Below are 18,867 nucleotides of genomic sequence, written 5' to 3' on the forward strand. Positions count from 1 at the left end.
GAGGTTCATCGTTCAAGTAGGTGCATAAAACACAAGATAGACAAATCCTGATACACACACACACACTTTCTGAACCACTTGTCCTATACGGGGTCACGGGGAGCCGGCGCCTACCCGGCAACACAGGGCGTAAGGCTGGAGGGGGAGGGGACGCGCCCAGGACGGGACGCCAGTCCGTCGCAAGGCACCCCAAGTGGGACTCGAACCCCAGACTCACCGAAGAGCAGGACCGTGGTCCAACCCACTGCGCCACCGTGCCCCCACCAAATCCTGATACCCTCCTACAAATTTTTTTTTTTTAATAATATTATAAGATACACAAGCAAGCAAAAAAAGTGCCGGAGTAGTGGCTGAATAAAGGCTCTATGTGGTGATGCTCATGAAGTTACGGTGCATGAATATTTACACCGTACATGAGCTGGAGAGATCTTGGGCGAAATGGGTCCAGAAAAAGTGAGTTTTCAGACCCTTCTTGAATGTACACAGAGTTTCAGCAGTTCTGAGTGGGAGGGGAAGGTCATTCCACCACAACGGAGGCAGAACCGAGAACCTCCGTGCCTCCGAGCAGTTCTATTGATGCATTTGTAGGCTATAAGCAGGGTCTTGAATTTGATTTGGGCAGCTATAGGAAGCCAGTGCAGAGACATGAGAATAGGAGATACATGGGAACGCTTTGGCGAATCAAACACAACTCGTGCAGCAGCGTTCTCTAAAAGCTGCAGAGGTATGATGGCAGTAGCAGGAAGGCCACAGAGGAGAGAACTGCCATGCCCACGCTGCCGGTGCAACAAGCTACACCTGGGAACCAGTCGAGACGGAAGCATAAAAGGCAGCGGCAGGACCAAGACTGACGGGGAACCTTGTTTGCCTCGTGCATCAAGCTTCCTACGACTCGCCATTCTGGTTACCCTTGGTCTTTGTTCCTCGTTCCTGCTCCCTCGCTCCTTGCCCCGTGTTCCTTGCTCCCTCATCCTTGTCCCCCAAAACCACCTTGTTGTGTCCGAAAAGGAAGGTACACCGTTCTTTGGAGGTTTCCCTGAAACAAAGCACTGGAACACTTGAAGTGTGCAAAATAAAGAGTTTATTAAGAACAGTAACTCGTGTCACAAACTCACTTCACACCGCGGAACCTCATCTGCGTTCGCGCGAAAAAGCCCCCGTTATATATAATGCCCCCAGTAACGGTTCCCACTTCTCTTAGGAAATAACCAATGACAATTATCCTTTGTGGAGGAGGGTGCGGTGGCGCAGTGGGTTGGACCGTAGTCCTACTCTCCGGTGGGTCTGGGGTTCGCGTCCTGCTTGGGGTGCCTTGCGACGGATTGGCGCCCCGTCCTGGGTGTGTCCCTTACGCCCTGTGTTGCCGGGTAGGCTCTGGTTCCCCGTGACCCTGTAAGGGACAAGCGGTTCTGAGAATGTGTGTGTGTGTGTGTGAGAATTATCCTTTGTCAACTTACACCCTACAGGCCAGCAGGAACCTTTCTTTTACAAAACTCTCAAGGATTGGCTCTTGATGTAAAACACCACACACCTGACCCAGTTGGATTCCTGTGCTCTTTGACCTTTGCCTGAATATCGACTTTGCCTCCTGGATCTCCCTCAGTACGACGTTTGCACCTCAGCTAACTGTGCCTGTCTGTGACAATGATTATTGGATTTTCCTTAATAAACATCCTGTTCGCTCTGCACTTGGGTCTGTCCTCTCACTCCACAAACGAAACATGGCAAGAGATGCAGTAGTCCAGATGGGAAGTCACCATGGCCTGGTCAAGTAGTTGGGCAGAGTCAATTGCGAGGTAAGGAGGGATCCTACAAATATTATGCAGGATGTGTCTGCAGGACCGGATTGTGGCTTCGATGTGCTGAGAGAAAGACAGACTCGTGTCGATTACTCCCAGACTCTTAGCCAAGGAGGTGTGGGAAAAGAGTGAGTTGTCCAGTTTGATTGATAGATCGTGACAGGGATTTGACCCAGATAGCATTCCCCCCCCCCCCCCCGAGAAGTTAAAATGTCCCAGCGGCCAGTGAGGAGTGAAACGCTGGGGCTCCCGCAACGATCACCTGACTGTCTTCGCTGCAGCAACAGCAGTGATGCCCAGGCAGTGAGAGCAATATGCCTGCTGATGGGTGGAGCTTCTGCTACCTCTGCCCTGGGCTACCTGGGCACTATCTCTCCCACCCCACACACCACCAACACAGCAGACTTGACCGCAGCTGGAGACCTCTCAGGACTGGGATCAGCAGGAGCACACCACACCTGCAGCCAGGCCGCTGACACACCAAATTTCCACAGCTTTGACTTTGAGTCAAATGTAACATGATGCCGGCGTGAGGCGATGTGTTGATTGCTTCTCCTCGCAGACTTGTTAGTTTAGTGTATATTATTTTGTTTGTGTCACTGTTCTTCCAGCCAGTTTATTACCTTATTGCTTATGACCACCAAACACTTCTACAAATACGTGAAACAGTGCGATTAGACGCAATTCTTAGCGTTAGAGAGCTGAACTCGCTACCTTTGCTCTGCCGCGAGCAGCATCATGACCGCGTCCCACCTGAGCCCACACAGAAGACGCAATCTCGGAAACAGGGCCGCAGGGCCGGCGTACAGGTGAGAGCGAAACGCTGTGGGCTACGACCTCCGATGCCCAGCATTTTCCTGTCCAACGTTCAGTCTCTGGACAAGAAACTGGATGATCTCAGAGGGCGACTTAAATTCCGAAGAGATTTACGGAACTGCTGTGTTTTCCGCTTTACAGAGACGTGGCTCGCCGCCAGCATACCGGACCACGCGGTCCAGCCCGAGGGCTTCTCAATCTACCGCGCAGATCGGACTGGTTCATCGGGGAAAAAGAGAGGAGGGGGCGTATGCTTTCTTATTAACAATGCATGGTGCATGAATGTGGAAGTGACTGCACAGAACTGCACTCCGGACCTTGAATACCGTCTGATCAAATGCCGACCGTTCTACCTGCCCAGGGAGTTCTCGGCTGTGCTCATGGCCGCAGTTTACATCCCACCCCAAGGGAACACACACAGCGCTCTGAACAAACTGTACCACGTCGTCACTAAGTACGAGAACAAGCATCCGGATGGACTGTTCATTATCTCTGGGGACTTTAACCAAGTCGATTTCAGGAACATGTACCCCAAGTACCATCAGCACATCTCCTGTCCCACCAGAGGCTCAAAGACCCTTGACCACTGCTACACTTCACACAAAGGTGCGTACCGCTCCCTGCTGCATCCACACCTCGGGCAGTCAGATCACGCCCCACAGGACATGATAACGCCGGTCTCACCTTCCCTGTGGCACAGGTGAGAAGAACTTTTAGCCGAGTCAACATCCGCAAAGCTGCTGGACCAGATGGAATTTCAGGGCAAATTTTAAAAACATGCAGTGAGCAACTGGCTACTGTCTTCACGGACATATTTAACACCTCCTTAAAAAGCTCAACTTCACCCACTTGTTTCAAAAACACCACCATCATCCCCGTTCCTAAGAAGAACAAAGTGAGCTGCCTTAATGACTATCGCCCAGTGGCACTGACCCCCATTGCAATGAAATGCTTTGAGAGACTGGTGCTGGGACACATTAAGGACACCATCCCAGACATTCTGGACCCACTGCAGTTTGCCTACCGCCACAAGAGATCCACTGAAGACGCAATATCACACACACACTTCACACCATTCTGTCTCACCTGGATAATAAAAACTGCTATGCAAGGCTATTGTTTGTAGGCTATAGCTCAGTATTTAACACTGTCATCCCAACCAAGCTGATCCAGAAACTACTAGGGCTGAGTGCCACACTGTGCAACTGGATCCTGGATTTCCTCACCAACAGACCCCAGCGCATGTGGATTGGCAGTAATACCTCCTCCCCACTGATCCTCAACACTGGCACTCCACAGGAAAGTGTCCTGAGGCCAGTGCTATACTCCCTGTTCACACATGACTGTGTGGCCAGTCACAGCTCCAACACCATCATGAAGTTTGCTGACGATACCACCATTGTGGGTCTGATAACTAACAACGATGAGACGGCCTACAGAGAGGAGGTGAGGCTCAGGCAATGTGGTGCCGGGACAACAACCTGTCTCTCAATGTCAGTAAAACTAAAGAGCTGGTGATTGACTTCAGGAAACAGGATATGGTTCAGGCACCCATCTACGTAGGAGGGGAAATGGTAGTGAGGGTCAACAGCTTCAAATTCCTCGGGGTCACCCTCACTGCCAAACTCACATGGACTGAGCACACAGCATCGACCATCAAAAAGGCCCATCGACGCCTCCACTTCCTCAGGGGTCTGAAGAAAACCAGGATGTCCAATACAGTCCTCACCACTTTCTACAGGTGTGCTTTGGAGTCTGTCTTCACAGGGTGTATTACATCCTGGGGTGGCAGCTGCTCCATACAGGACAAAAAAGCCCTACAGAGGGTGGTCAAAACAGCTGAGGAAATCATCGGCACACAGCTACCAGCAGTCGAGGACACCTACACCACACGCTGCCTCAGAACAAAAATGCGCATCATGAGCACTCATAGTTACCCTGCATGGTGCAGTGGGTTGAACCGGGTCATGCTTTCCCATGGGTCTGGGGTTCAAATCCCGCCTGGGGTGCCTTGCGATGGGCTGGCGTCCCATCCTGGGTGTGTCCCCTCCCCCACCAGCCTTCTGGCCTGTGTTGCTGGGTTAGGCTCAAGTTCCCTGTGACCATGTATGGGACAAGTGGTTCAGAAAATGTGTGTGTGTGTGTGTGTGTGTGTGTGTTACTGTAGTTATGTACATAATAGCAGTACCCTTAATCTTTTTCATCTTTGTGTGCTTTCTGTCCCGGAGATGTTAAAGGGGCAACTATTCAATTATTCTTAAAGGAAAGCAAGTTTTATTGTACAAGAAATTGAGCATAAAATGTTGAATAATGGAAGTTTATAATGGCTTACAGAATGGAATCAGTTAGATAGTAGGAATTATGTAGACAGACATGAGTTGTGCAAGATTCCTTTTTTGGTAGGTTGGCTATGCAATTCAACTCTCCCCTAGTGAAGGTGGCAATATATGTACAAGAGGCCACAGGTCACCCAGCACAGAGTTGAGAGGAAAAAAAAAAGAGTACAGGTAAACAACCATAGTAATCAAGAAGATCTCATAGTAGGACTTTGTGGTGATGTCGAGAGAGTAATGGAGGTCTGTCACTCAGAGAAAAGGCTCTGCCAAATGAATAGACGCAATGTAAATGCAAGTACGTACTGTGCAATAATTATTGTCACTAATATGACCAAGTGTGGCAGTGTGAGAATGATTTTGCTTGCAATGTCTTTAGTTTAGGGGGTGCGGTGGTGCAGTGGGTTGGACCGGGTCCTACTCTCCAGTGGGTGTGGGGTTCGACTCCCGCTTGGGGTGCCTTGCGACGGACTGGCGTCCCGTCCTGGGTGTGTCCCCTCCTCCTCCGGCCTTACGCCCTGTGTTGCCGGGTTAGGCTCCGGTTCCCCGCCACCCCAAATGGGACAAGCGGTTTGGAAAATGTGTGTGTGTGTGATACTGTAGTTACGTACATAATGGCAGTACCCTTAATCTTTTTCATCTTTGTGTGCTTTCTGTCCTGGAGATGTTAAAGGGGCAACTATTCAATTATTCTTAAAGGAAAGCAAGTTTTATTGTACAAGAAATAGAGCGTAAAATGTTTAAAAATGGAAGTTTATAATGGGTTGGGGGGAGGGGGGGGGCATGGTGGTGCGGTTGTGCAGTGGGTTGAACCGGGTCCTGTTCTCCCGTGAGTCTGGGGTTCAAATCCCGCCTGGGATGCCTTGTGACGGAGTGGCGTCCCGTCCTGGGTGTGTCCCCTCCCCCACCAGCCTTCTGGCCTGTGTTGCTTGGTTAGGCTCCAGTGCCCTCTGACCATGTATGGGACAAGTGGTTCAGAAAATGTGTGTGTGTGTGTGTGTGTGTGTGTGTGTGTGTGTGTGTGTGTGTGTGATGACTTACGGAATGGAATCAGTTAGATAGTAGAAATTATGTATACAGACATGAGTTGTGCAAGATTCCTTTTTTGGTAAGTTGGTTATGCAATTCAACTCTCCCCTAGTGAAGGTGGCAATATATGTACAAGAGGCCACAGGTCACCCGGCACAGAGTTGAGAGGAGAAAAAAAAGAGTACAGGTAAACGACCATAGTAATCAAGAAGATCTAATAGTAGGACTTTGTGGTGATGTCGAGAGAGTAATGGAGGTCTGTCACTCAGAGAAAAGGCTCTGCCAAATGAATAAACGCAGTGTAAATGCAAGTACGTACTGTGCAATAATTATTGTCACTAATATGACCAAGTGTGGCAGTGTGAGAATGATTTTGCTTGTAATGTCTTTAGTTTGGGGGCGCGGTGGTGCAGTGGGTTGGACTGCAGTCCTGCTCTCTGGTGGGTCTGGGGTTTGAGTCCCACTTGGGGTACCTTGTGACGGACTGGCGTCCTGTCCTGGGTGTTTCCCCTCCCCCTCTGGCCTTATTCCCTGTGTTGCTGGGTTAGGCTCCGGTTCCCTGCGACCCTGTATGGGACAAGCGGTTCTGAAAATGTGTGTGTGTGTGTGTGTGTGTGTGTGTCTTCAGTTTGGTATTTTAGCGATCCTTAGGTGTAGCTTTGTTTTTCCGTTATAAATAATGATCCTCCACTTACCAAGTGGTTTCACAGAATGAATTAAGCCCATTGAAGGGGACTGGGGGACATGAACGCTGATAAACAGCCTTTTGACACAATTTTAGGACAAAAAAGCCTACTTTTACCAAATGCCTTTGACACTGTCTTTATCAAAGTATGAGCAGAGAATGCTCAGTTTTCAAGATATTAAAATGAAGATAAAGATGCATCAATAAATGAATAGAAATGCATCTGATCAGTATGTGTGAAAACATCTCTAATGTTCCAGTATCATGTGAAACTGATTCACCTGGCACTTTCCTCTAAAGCAAGTTACAGTCCTAACCTACTTACAATTATTTACTCATATACACAGCTGGGTATTTTTACTGTCCTCCCATAAAACACAACTGTAGCTGTTCTCATCATAGGGAACCTCATATATATGGGTTGCATACATACAAAAATAAATAACACAAATTCAAAACATAAGTGAATTGAAAAAAACCTATTGTTATTTTTAAATCTGCGACCAATAGTCAATATCTTGCATTTTAACTAAAGCAAAAGTATATTTGACAATTAAAGTACAGTAACGCATATATAAAGTGCTGACAGTATAGTATACAGAAGGATTGTCAGATGTCCAGAATCTGGGCCAGTGTAGGTGAGGACACTTTGCACTATGGAAAAATTTGCTTCCCGAAACGAAAGGTTGTTTTCACACTGAAGTAAAAACTCTATGGAAAGGACTTTTTATTTCCTTTTAAGATTTTAACATAAAAACAGCAATGGGTACCATTAATGGCGGTTGTTATTCAAGCTATCGGGAAAAAGCTCCAGTAAACCCCACAAACAACCCCGTGTTTACGCCCCGTACAACACCGCGTGAAGAAACACCTCCCGCAGTAGTTTGCTGCGAGTGATCATTGCGCGGCCCAAAGTAATTCCTTGATCAGCGACTCTGTAAAGAAGCGCGAAGTGATTTTCCTCAACGTAATAAGTCCACAAGTCCAAAGTGCGAGGCAATAAGTTCCGGTCTACATGACAGCTATTTTTGGAGGGAAACCAAGATTTACATAAGACGGGAAGTGCAAAATCAAAATTACAAAAAAAGGTAAGGACGACAACTGGGTTGCGATTTAGTAACATGATTTAGTAAAACATGCACAACTTTCATTTCAAAAATGTGAAGAAAAATTAAAAGGTCAACATTTCGACATTCATAACGAGGGTAACGGAAAAAGCATACTTTTAAAATAACTCCTCTTGAGAAGGAAATTCTCTAAGAAAAATTGGCGTAATTATTTTTTGTTTATATTATCACGTCACGAGATGAAAACAGCACGTACAACAATACGTTAAAACAAAGGCAAAAAGCTGCAATATTTCACATGTGAAGAAAGGGGAAAAATGTGATTTTTATACGGTGAACAGTTATGAGTTATTGTGAATTTGAGAAACTTTGGTGTTACTGCAGAAATTGTGCTTACACAGCACGAGTTACATATGAGGAGTCACGTGACTCACCCCTGAAATCTCCTCCCTTCTCTGCAGGCAGAGACACATAAACAGTGGAGAAGACAGAGGGCTGAAGAGAGAAGGGCTTTTGGAAGAGACAGAGAGGCAGTAAGCAAGACGTCTGTCCGTCCATGCTGGTGTAGAGAGGTGCAATGGAGATCTCCAGCACACTGGTCCTAGCAGGACTTGTTTCGGTTCTGCTGCTCTATTTCAGCTGGAGAGGGGGGAGAAGAAATGTTCGTCTGCCCCCAGGTCCAAAACCTTTACCCCTTCTGGGGAACTTGTTGCAGATGGAAAAGAGAGCTCCTATCAAGAGCTTTGTTAAGGTGAGACATGCAGAGTGGCCTCTGAGTAGTTAATTCAGGTTAATGCAGGTTTCATTTCTGGAAGATCTTGAGTACTCCAAGCTCCTGTCGCACTCTGGGGTTCCATCTGGTCTATTGTTTAACTATAAATTACCCAAATGCTCCCAGTGTCATTAACCTGTTTCCTTAGTACCAACAAAAGAACAAAAAGTATTATTTGTGGACAGTGGCGCATATCCCACATATTATGATTAACAGTTTCTTTTATCAATTTTTACATTGTTGTCCTCAGTTTTCAAGAACGATTCGCTTACTTATTCGATATTGCGCAACTTGCGCTGTGTGTTTCAGTGCAAGTTTATTGTATGCTTTCATATTTTGTACATTCAAGGAGGGACTAAGAATCTATCTTTCAGACCCACTTCTTACCTGATCTCCTAACTGCTGTATACACTTGCATCACATCATCTGTCATGATCAACTTTGTATTTCCTATCAGATCTGTAGGCAGCAGCATGTGTAGCATGTGCCAAGAAAAAATGTTGGCATTGGATAGAATCTGGGCTGTGCTTCAACAATCGCATGTCCGCATCTAAACCTCAGTCTGCTGTGAAGTGCACTGTTGTTTCCTTCGGGTTGTAGGTCACTTCGGAGGAAAGTATTTGCTAAATGAATAAATGTTCTGTAAATATAAATGCATGTAACCAATATCCTGAGTTAGTGGAGTATTAGGGGGCGTGGTGGCAGAGGGGGTTGGACTGGGTTCTGCTCTCCCGTGGGTCTGGGGTTTGAGTCCCGCTTGGGGTGCCTTGCGACGGACTGGTGTCCCCTCCTGGGTGTGTTCTCTCCCCCTCTGGCCTTACGCCCTGTGTTGCTGGGTAGGCTCCGGTTTCCCGCGACCCCATATAGGACAAGCGGTTCCGAAAATGTGTGTGTGTGTGTGTGTGTGTGTGTGTGGGGTGGAGTGTTCGTCGATCAGCTGATTGTGTGTGTTCTGCTCTGTAAAAGTCATTGTTCTTTCTGTGTTGTTGTTGTTGTTGTTGTTGTTCATACTGCGGGGGGGTGCGGTGGCGCAGTGGGTTGAACCACATTCCTGCTCTCCGGTGGGTCTGGGGTTCGAGTCCTGCTTGGAGTGCTTCCAGGTATGCTCCGGTTCCCCCGCGACCCTGTATGGGACAAGCAGTTCTGAAAATGTGTGTGTGTGTGTGTTCATATTGGTCTACACCTTTGTATAACCCCTTTCTTTTCAGTTCAGTAAGATATATGGCCCAGTGGTCACTGTGTACATTGGACCTCAACGAGCTGTGATTTTGGTGGGTTATAAAACGGTGAAGGAGGCCTTGTGTGACCAATCGGATGATTTCGCTGACCGAGCTCCAGCTCCAGTCGCGCAAAAAATTGTGAGAGGCTATGGTAAGAAGTGTTCACATTTACATATTTAAACTTTTTATGTATACTCCTCATTCCTGCTGTAAAACCCTTGAACAGGATACTTACCCTGAATTCCTCCAGTAAAAATTATGCTACTCTATAGATGGACAAGTCATTGTAAGTAGCTTAGTGCACAAACTTAACATTGCAAGTTGCCTTGGATCGGCAAAATGATGATTATTAATAATGGTGATGAATAATAGTGATGGAATTGCTAGATTAAACTGTAAGCCTTTTTGTTTTCATCTTACAGTACATTCCTTCTGTTTCTTGACTCCAATAGGTTTAATTGCCAGTAATGGAGAACGCTGGCGGCAGCTGAGACGATTCACATTGAGCACACTCAGAGACTTCGGTATGGGACGCAAGACCATGGAGGAGTGGATTCTGGAGGAGAGCAAATACTTGATTGACAGCTTCTCCAATACAGACTGTGAGTATGATGTGAGGGGTTGGCTCTCTGCGTTTCTAGGAGGAGGTGGATTGATGTTCTGTGTGTCTAGAAGGAGGTACAAATATGAAGGAGCAAACCAGAGTTAGAACAAACTGGTAGTTACATTGTTTAATTGAAGAAAAGTTGAAAACATTACATTAGAGAAGTAGATTGTGTTGTGCAGTTCAGGGTTTAGTTTTTCATGATGAGTTCCAGTGTTGCAATATGTGTTCTCCTCTCACTCCAACACAACCACCAGCATCTCCTTGTGACCCCACCTACATCTTGGGTCGAGCTGTGTCCAATGTGATCTGCTCCCTCGTCTTTGGCCAACGATTTGAGTACCAGGACAACAGATTCCTGCGCCTTCTCCAAATTCTCAATGCAGCACTACGTTTTGGCAGCAGTCCGTTGGGTTCGGTATGAATTACAGAAGATAAAACATCTTTCCAACCTGTCTTTTCATCTGTTTGTCTGCTATGCATAAATTATATTTATGTGGTGCTGCATTACACTTTTCAGTAACATTTCCAATGTCTTACCTTCCAACCACAGCTGTACAATACCTTTCCCAGACTGATGGACCACCTGCCTGGGCATCACCATAAAATTTTTGCTGAAGTAGATGAGCTTAAGGCTTTCATCATCGAGAAAATCCACCAACATGAAGAGACCCTGAGCCCTCATTCACCCCGAGACTTCATTGACTGCTTCCTTGTTAAACTCAAGCAGGTATAGAGAATTAGACTTTGTGATGTTCATCTTTTGGTGTAACAAAGAGCCTTGTGTATGGTACCACACTTGAGTCAAAGAGAAAATGGGTTGTGTTACTACATCCTATCCATCATCATGGTGCTGTCTGCAGTAATGGTCCTAACTGTATTTCACTTTTCAGGAGAAGGATAATCCATCTACTGAATTCCATTATGACAACATGGTAGCAACTGTCTTCAACCTTTTCACGGCTGGAACTGAGACTACCAGCACAACCCTCAGATACGCCTTGATGATGCTCATCAAATACCCAGAAATACAAGGTAATGCTTCTCTGAATTCAGCATGAGAATTGTCATAGAAGTCACAACATAAACTTTGACCCCAATTTGTTAACACAATTCTTAACAGATTAAACCGCATATGAGAGATTGGTTCCGACATTTCGCTTCTCTTGCTGGAAGCATCGTCAGGATGTGACCACATCTTGTGGAGGTTAAATGTGAGATGGCATGTTTGACGAGGGTGGGTGTATTTATGGACGGGAATGGGGTCGGGGGTCATAGCGAGTGGTCCTAATAAGTGGTGCCCCCACTGTGTTTTCCCTTTGCGCAGTTTCCTTCATATTACAGGGCGGCTCGCTGAGCCGAGTTTTAATGAGAGGCGGTCGGGTTGTTATCGAACCGGCGCGAAGACGTGAGATGAGTGGTGTCCAGGCACTTGAAAGTTTGAAGCCCTCTTCCCGACTGAAATTGTCGGGGTGCTTCTCTATCTCGATTGCCTCCCTCACTATGCGGCTCCTGTACCCGGGAGCAGGTGCGAGCACTGTAGTCTCCTCAAAGCGGATCTCGTGCCTGGTCTGCAGTGAATGTTCGGCCACTGCTGAGTCGATGTTATTGTTCCTCGTGGCTCTTATGTGTTCTTGGAGACGTATAGAGATAAGTCGACCTGTCTGCCCGATGTATGTTTTTCCACAGCTGCAGGGTATTCAGTACACGCTGCTGGTCTTCAGTGGCAGGTTATCTTCAACTGTGCCGAGTAGTCTTTTTGTAGTGGAACCGGTGGTGAAAGTGGTTTTCATGCCGTGCTTCGTGAGTAGTTTACTTATTTTGTCGGTGGTGCCTTTTATGTATGAGAGGTAGGTAATTCTGGCTGGTTCGGTCGTTGTATGTTTCGTATTATCTGAAGTTTTTTGGTTTTCGTGCCGGCGAATGATGTTTATGATCTGATTGCACTCGTAACCGTTCGCTGAGAGTGCTTCCTTCCGGGAACCTTCATCACTCAATTGGGTGCCTCTTGCGATGAAGGTGTTCACGACTGCGTTCTTCTGAGCTGGGTGGTGGTGGGAGGCTGCTGTCTCTTCAGCTAAAACCTCCTTCTTCCACAACAAAATACAGCCTGAATCTAAAAAAAATCACACAGACTCTTTGCGACCTTCTCATCCCTTCTGTGTCCCCCGCCACCTCCTCCTCCCTCTTCTCTCATTGCTGACGACTTTACTTTGTTTTTCCGAGACAAAGTCAAAGCAACCACTGACAAGTTCTCAGCATCACCCTGCCCGGTTCATGCCAGACCTCCCTGCGAAGCTATCCTTTCCGAATTCAAGCTGCTCTCCGAATCAGAAATCTCTGACCTCACGATACTGCGCAGAGCCACCACCTGTTCGCTTGACCCGAGCCCATCATCACTCCTACAGAACATTTCCCCGCAACTCTCCACCTTCATCTCTAAGATCATCAACTCCTCACTCTCCTCTGGCTATTTCCAAGCTATCTTCAAAACTGCTCTAATTTCACCTCTGTTAAAAAAACCCTCCCTGGATCTCAGTCTGTTTGAAAATTGCACACCAGTCTCTCTCTCTCCTCTCCTTCCTGTCTAAAACCCTAGAGCGGGAGGCCTGTGATCAACTGTCTGGTTTCATCTCCCAGCACCATCTCCTTGATGGTTATCAGTCTGGTTTCCAAGTTGGTCACTCCACTGAGACGGCCCTTCTGGTGGTGTCTGATGCTTTCCAAGCCACTAGAGCCGCTTCCCTCTCCTCGGTCCTCATCCTCCTCGATCTGTCTGCGGCATTTGACACAGTCAACCACTGGATTCTACTCTTCTCTCTTAACCAGCTTGGGATCAAAGGTGTGGCACAAAGATGGTTTGAGTCCTGACACATCCTATGAAGTGGTCTGGCGGAGCTCTCATTCTTCTCCTCTGCCTCTCTTAACTGGTGTCCCGCAGGGGTCGGTATTGGGTCCTCTTCTTTTCTCGATCTACACCTCCTCCCTTGGCCCGGTCATAGCCTCCCATGGATTCAAATACCACTGCTATGCTGATGATACTCAGCTCTTCCTCTCCTTTCCACCTGGGGCATCAGACATCTCCGTACGCATTGCTGCCTGCCTGCCTGCCTGTCGGACACCTCCTTGGCTAAGAGTCTGGGAGTAACGATTGACGCGAGTCTATCTTTGTCTCAGCACATTGAAGCCACAACCCAGTCCTGCAGATACATCTTGCATAATATTCGTAGGATCCGTCCCGACCTCGCGGTTGACTCTGCTCAACTACTTGTCCAGGCCATGGTGACTTCCTGTCTGGACTAGCGCAACCCTCCCTTGTGTGGCCTTTCTGCTACTGCCGTAAGACCTCTGCAGCTGATACAGAATGCTACTGCATGAGTTGTGTTTGACTTGTCAAAGCGTTCCCATGTATCTCCTCTACTAATTTCTCTGCACTGGCTTCCTATTGCTGCCCAAATCAAATTCAAGACCCTGGTTATTGTCTACAAATGCATCAGTAGAACTGCTCCCAGCTATTTACAGGTCTTGATCAACCGCTACACCCCAGCTAGACCCCTTTGCTCATCTATTTCTTCTTGGTGAGTGGTCCCGCACATGAAAGGTAAAGCACGGAGGTTCTCGGTTCTGCCTCCGTTGCGGTGGAACGACCTTCCCTTCTCACTCATAACTGCGGAAACTCTGTCTACATTCAAGAAGGGTCTGAAAACTCACCTTTTCCAGACCCATTCCGCCTAAGATCTCTCCAGCTCATGCACGGTGTAAATGTCCATGCACCGTAACTTCATGAGCATCACCAAATAAAGCCTTTACACAGCCACTACTCCGGCATGGTTTTTGCCTGCTTGTGTATCTTACAGTATTATTAAAAAAAAAAAAAACAAAATTTGGTACGAGGGTATCAGGATTTGTTCATCCTGTGTTTTATGCACCTACTTGAACGATGAACCTCGGTGCAGCAAATGGTAGATAACAAACTAGGTTTACTTGGGTCACATGTCTGCGTCTATGTCTCTTTCTCTTAGTGTAATGCATAAATTGTACTTTTGCTGAGATGTATGCCGCTTTGGACAAAAGCATCTGCAAAATGAATAAATGTAATATAATTTCATACTGAGATTCAGGGCTGCATTATGTTTTCAGCTAATGTTTGCGCAAATTTCATTTTTGAAAAATTAACTCATCTTCCTAAGCGAACTCTGTTCAAAATCCATAAAACCTTGACCTTTCCTTGTAATTACCCATAACCAAATTAAGGAAGAGCATGATTCAGATCATGTTAAACCTGGTAAAAACTTGAGGACTTACTTAAATTTTGATTAAAGCATACCTACTGTGGTGAAAATATGGATAATTTTATTTTTCAGACAGATGTCAATTCATTTAAATTAACTGATCATTCTTGTAATACTATATGATCTTAAGACCGTACTGTATTCTTTTTAAAATTTTATAAAATGATCTGAGTCAATGGGGGCGCGGGGGCACGGTGGCGCAGTGGGTTGGACCGGGTCCTGCTCTCCTGTGGGTCTGGGGTTCAAGTCCCGCTTGGGGTGCCTTGTGGCGGACTGGTGTCCCGCCCTGGGTGTGTCCCCTTCCTTTCCGGCCTTACGCCCTGTGTTACCGGGTAGGCTCCGGCTCCCGGTGACCCTGTATGGGACAAGCGGTTCTGAAAATGTGTGTGTGTGTGTGTGTGTGATCTGAGTCATTCCATTAACATACACACTTGCAATAGTATTTCTAATATTATGACTAAGTGGTTTTTCAAGTGAGGTTTCAGTTTAACAATGAACGCATCTCCAGTCTTCAGTTAACCCAGTCTGTGCATTATGATTTCAAGCCCTGCTGTCAACACTGTTTTTCAGCCTTGATATGCTTTTAAATGGCATTGCTAATTTTTTTTTTTTTTTTTTTTGTCCTAAATTTACAGAGAAGGTCCATCTTGAGATTGACACAGTAATTGGAAAAGATCGTCAACCAACAATGGAGGATAGAAAGTCCCTCCATTTTACAGATGCTGTGATCCATGAGGTGCAGCGTTACTTGGATTTGATCCCTTTCAGCGTTCCTCATTATGCTACTCATGACATTTCTTTCAGGGGCTACACCATTCCCAAGGTACCAGATGCATTAATCTGTTTTGTTCCTCCATTTTATTGTAATCCATATACTCACTGGCAAGCAAACTCTTTTGTGTCATGAAAGTGATTCTTCTGGAGTACCCTTGAAATTTTTCTTCACCTGAACCACCTTAAAAGCATTAAAAATGTAAATACTAAGTTAGTCCAGCAGCATTCCATATTAAAATAATTTCTCATGACAGTATATTTCAGCAAACGTCACCTGAAGCTGTTTTTTCTTTTTTTTGTCCAACAGGGAACAGTTATCATTCCATTTTTGCACTCTGTGTTGAGGGATGAAATGCAGTGGGAGTCTCCTTTGACTTTTAAGCCAGGACACTTCTTGGATCACAATGGAAACTTCAAGAAGAACTCTGCTTTCATGGCCTTCTCTGGAGGTAGGTCATGTCCTCAACTTTACATATTCCAAATGCCAGTCTATGCTATAGATATTTCAGAGGAGGGCAAGGGCTGGTGGCTCAAATTTGGCTCATAGCGATCAGTTGGACGATTTTCTCCAGCTTTCCTCTGTGACTGTGTTTGTATGAGAAACATGAGTCGTACAAGCAAAGCAAATGGCACAGCGGGTAGCAGTTAATGCTTGTGCTTTACTTTGCTACCCCACTGTGATTCTGGATCTGGGATTCAATCCTGTGTAATCTGTGTGGAGTTTGTATATTCTTGCCCTGTTTGTGTGGTTTTCTTCCCACAGTCCAAAGAGTTTGGTGAAAGACGGCAATGATAAACCATTTCTGTACCCTCTCTTACCATGAAAACCATGGCAGTGGTCACCATGAGTAAAATTTGACTTGATTGCGCTTACCCTACTTACATAAAGACAGCATTTGTAAAAACAGCAAATTGAGTGTTTTATTCTTTAGTGAACATCCTCTCTGATAGAATTGATTTCATTGAAACCAATGCCTGTGCTGTGTTTTCATGAAAGGACTGGTCTGACCTGACCTCATGTGTTTTATGGTAGTAAAAAGAATTTGCTCTGTAACATGTCAACATTTGTCAACTGTGTCAGCTGTACATGACGCTGCTTAATCTAATTTGGAGTGCTTTTCTTTGTTCAGTTCTCCTTTGTGTTTTATCCCAGGTAAGCGGGTCTGTGCTGGGGAGTCCCTAGCAAGAATGGAACTCTTCCTTTTCCTCGTCACTTTACTGCAGCGCTTCACCTTCTCTTGTCCTGGGGGACCAGACAGCCTGGACCCTACCCCTGAATTTAGTAATTTTGGCAGTGTGCCACGCCAGTACCAGCTCATCGCCACTCCTCGCTAACCACTACAGGGAGTGTGTGATAACATATCATATTGCATGCTAACACAGAGACCAAAGCATCAGTGAAGCAAGTTGTCAAAGGGATCAACAATCATATACAACTACTTGTATCTATGGCAAGAAAAATATATCAAAATGACTGTCAACTTTTTGTATTAAAAAAATGGTATTAATACCCTCGAGCAAGGTACATACCCTAAATTGCTCCAGTCAAATTACCCAGCTGTATAAATGGGTAAATAATTGCAAGTATTTTAACATTGTACGTGCTTTGGAGAAAAGCATCAGCTAATGTAAATGTATTGTTTCTGACTTTTGTCTCAAAAAATGTTGACGGAATGTTGACATGTACCATTTCTTTCCTTTAGACAAGCAGTTAGCAGTAATTGAATGAGTTAGTCATTGAGGTTCAAGATCAGATTGATTAATTTATTTCCCTTTCCAGGAGTCATGAACATTTCATGCAGCTTAATCCCTTGCTTTATTTACAGGTTAATCTGTGTTAAAATAAATAAAGATATGAATGAAAAATTCACAAAAAGACTGCCATTTATTTTATTTTCATCAAAAGCTAATAGAACGCAAGGTCTTGGTGTTCCTTGAGCTGAAAACACAGTGCAAGACAGGTTATGACATGAACTGCACACTAGTTTATTTCAGCATGAAGCAACCTGAATGAACGTCCACAACCTAACTATTCAGTGTTCTGCTTCATTCATACAAGACACTGGTGCGTTGTTTTTGTACATGAGGCACCACAGGAGCATGAAATAAAGGAGAATGAGTTGCAATGTACTGCAGGATTGCATGAGGAGAATGTAGTGTTTCACATGAAATGCTGACCATCTGTCTCATGGTATTTTTCAGTGTCTGGTACTTTCCAGTTTCCAATGAAAAAAAGGTGGAATAATGAGCATAACCTCTTTTCTGAGTAGTTTCTGTAAAAGTCTCAGATACAGCTATTTTTTATTTTTTTAATAAAAAGTGAGCTCACACCTGTCCAGCTCGAAAACAGTGCACCCTTGTCCCTCCCCCGTAGCACTATTCAAGTTTCTGTTACATCTGAGTATTTTGCTACCCTCTTATGGCAGAAGAAACACAGGCAATACCTGCTAAGCAGAAATTTTAGAAAATAAAACTGTGGATCTGTAATCACAACTTTACTACCCACACACATTGTCTGAAACCGCTTGTCCTGAGCGGGGTCATGGCAAGCCAGAGCCTAACCCAGCAACACAGGGCGAAGGGCTGGGGGGGAGGGGACACACCCAGGACAGGACACCAGTCCATCTCAAGGCACCCCAAGCGGGACTTAAACCCCAGACCCCCCAGTGAGCAGGCACAGGCCAAACCTGCTGCACCACCGCACCCCCCAGACAACTGTACTAGGAAATGTTCATATTCACAACTTACATTTACTCATTACATTTACATTTTTTTTTTGCAATTCTGAAAGTATTTCAGTGTACTGACTCAGGTCATTTGCATTTATTCATTTAGCTGACACTTTTCTCCAACGCTAATTACAATGTTCTGGTTACAGTTAATGGGTCATTGATATAGCTGGGTTATTTTACTGGAGCAATGTAGAGTAAGTATGTTACTCAAGGGTACTTCAGGCAGAGACAGGGATCCAACCTCCGACAGTTGGATCTAAAGGCAGCAGCACTAACCTCTCCGCTACCAGCCGTTCCCTTAGCAGGTAAACATGTATAGAGGAAGCACAGGTAAATTCTTATTTTTGCCTAGGGGTGTCAATGCTCCTCTGTTCACACTGAATATTGATCATTTTTTTATCCAGACATATCAGCAGCTGAGTGCCATGAAGTCCAGATGTGGGAGCTCTCTAATCTGACCAGATTAAACGTGTTGTCGCCGTTTCAAAAGAGTCGAGTGTGGTCGTACAGATTTGACCCGGACAAGCAGTAACTCGTGCAGTCAATTTTATATTCAAGGAATGTCCTGGACTGACTTAAGACAAAAAAAAAGACAAAAATAACTGCTAAAACTATAACGTACTGCAGTGGCTTTAAACCAATTTTTGTTTCTCATTATTTAAATTTATTTGAAACATTAAATTATACCAGAGAAAATCATTTTGACATGTTGCTAGGAAATATGCAAAAGATATTTACAACATT

At 45.4% G+C, this 18,867-nt stretch overlaps 1 protein-coding gene across 1 annotated transcript; it reads left to right on the forward strand.

Moving 5' to 3' along the window:
• The first annotated feature begins 7,669 nt into the window (after positions 1–7,669).
• LOC114911668 (cytochrome P450 2C20-like) lies at positions 7,670–16,903 on the forward strand. Its single transcript, XM_029255768.1, has 10 exons — positions 7,670–7,750; positions 8,191–8,480; positions 9,710–9,872; positions 10,174–10,323; positions 10,583–10,743; positions 10,879–11,055; positions 11,219–11,360; positions 15,253–15,440; positions 15,699–15,840; positions 16,545–16,903. Exons 2-10 carry the CDS (start codon positions 8,307–8,309, stop codon positions 16,724–16,726), a joined length of 1,479 nt encoding a protein of 492 aa, XP_029111601.1. The 5' UTR covers positions 7,670–7,750; positions 8,191–8,306; the 3' UTR covers positions 16,727–16,903.
• The last annotated feature ends 1,964 nt before the right edge of the window (positions 16,904–18,867 follow it).

This window comes from Scleropages formosus, chromosome 10, assembly GCF_900964775.1.
Source record: "Scleropages formosus chromosome 10, fSclFor1.1, whole genome shotgun sequence".
NCBI classification, from domain to species: Eukaryota; Metazoa; Chordata; class Actinopteri; order Osteoglossiformes; family Osteoglossidae; genus Scleropages; species Scleropages formosus.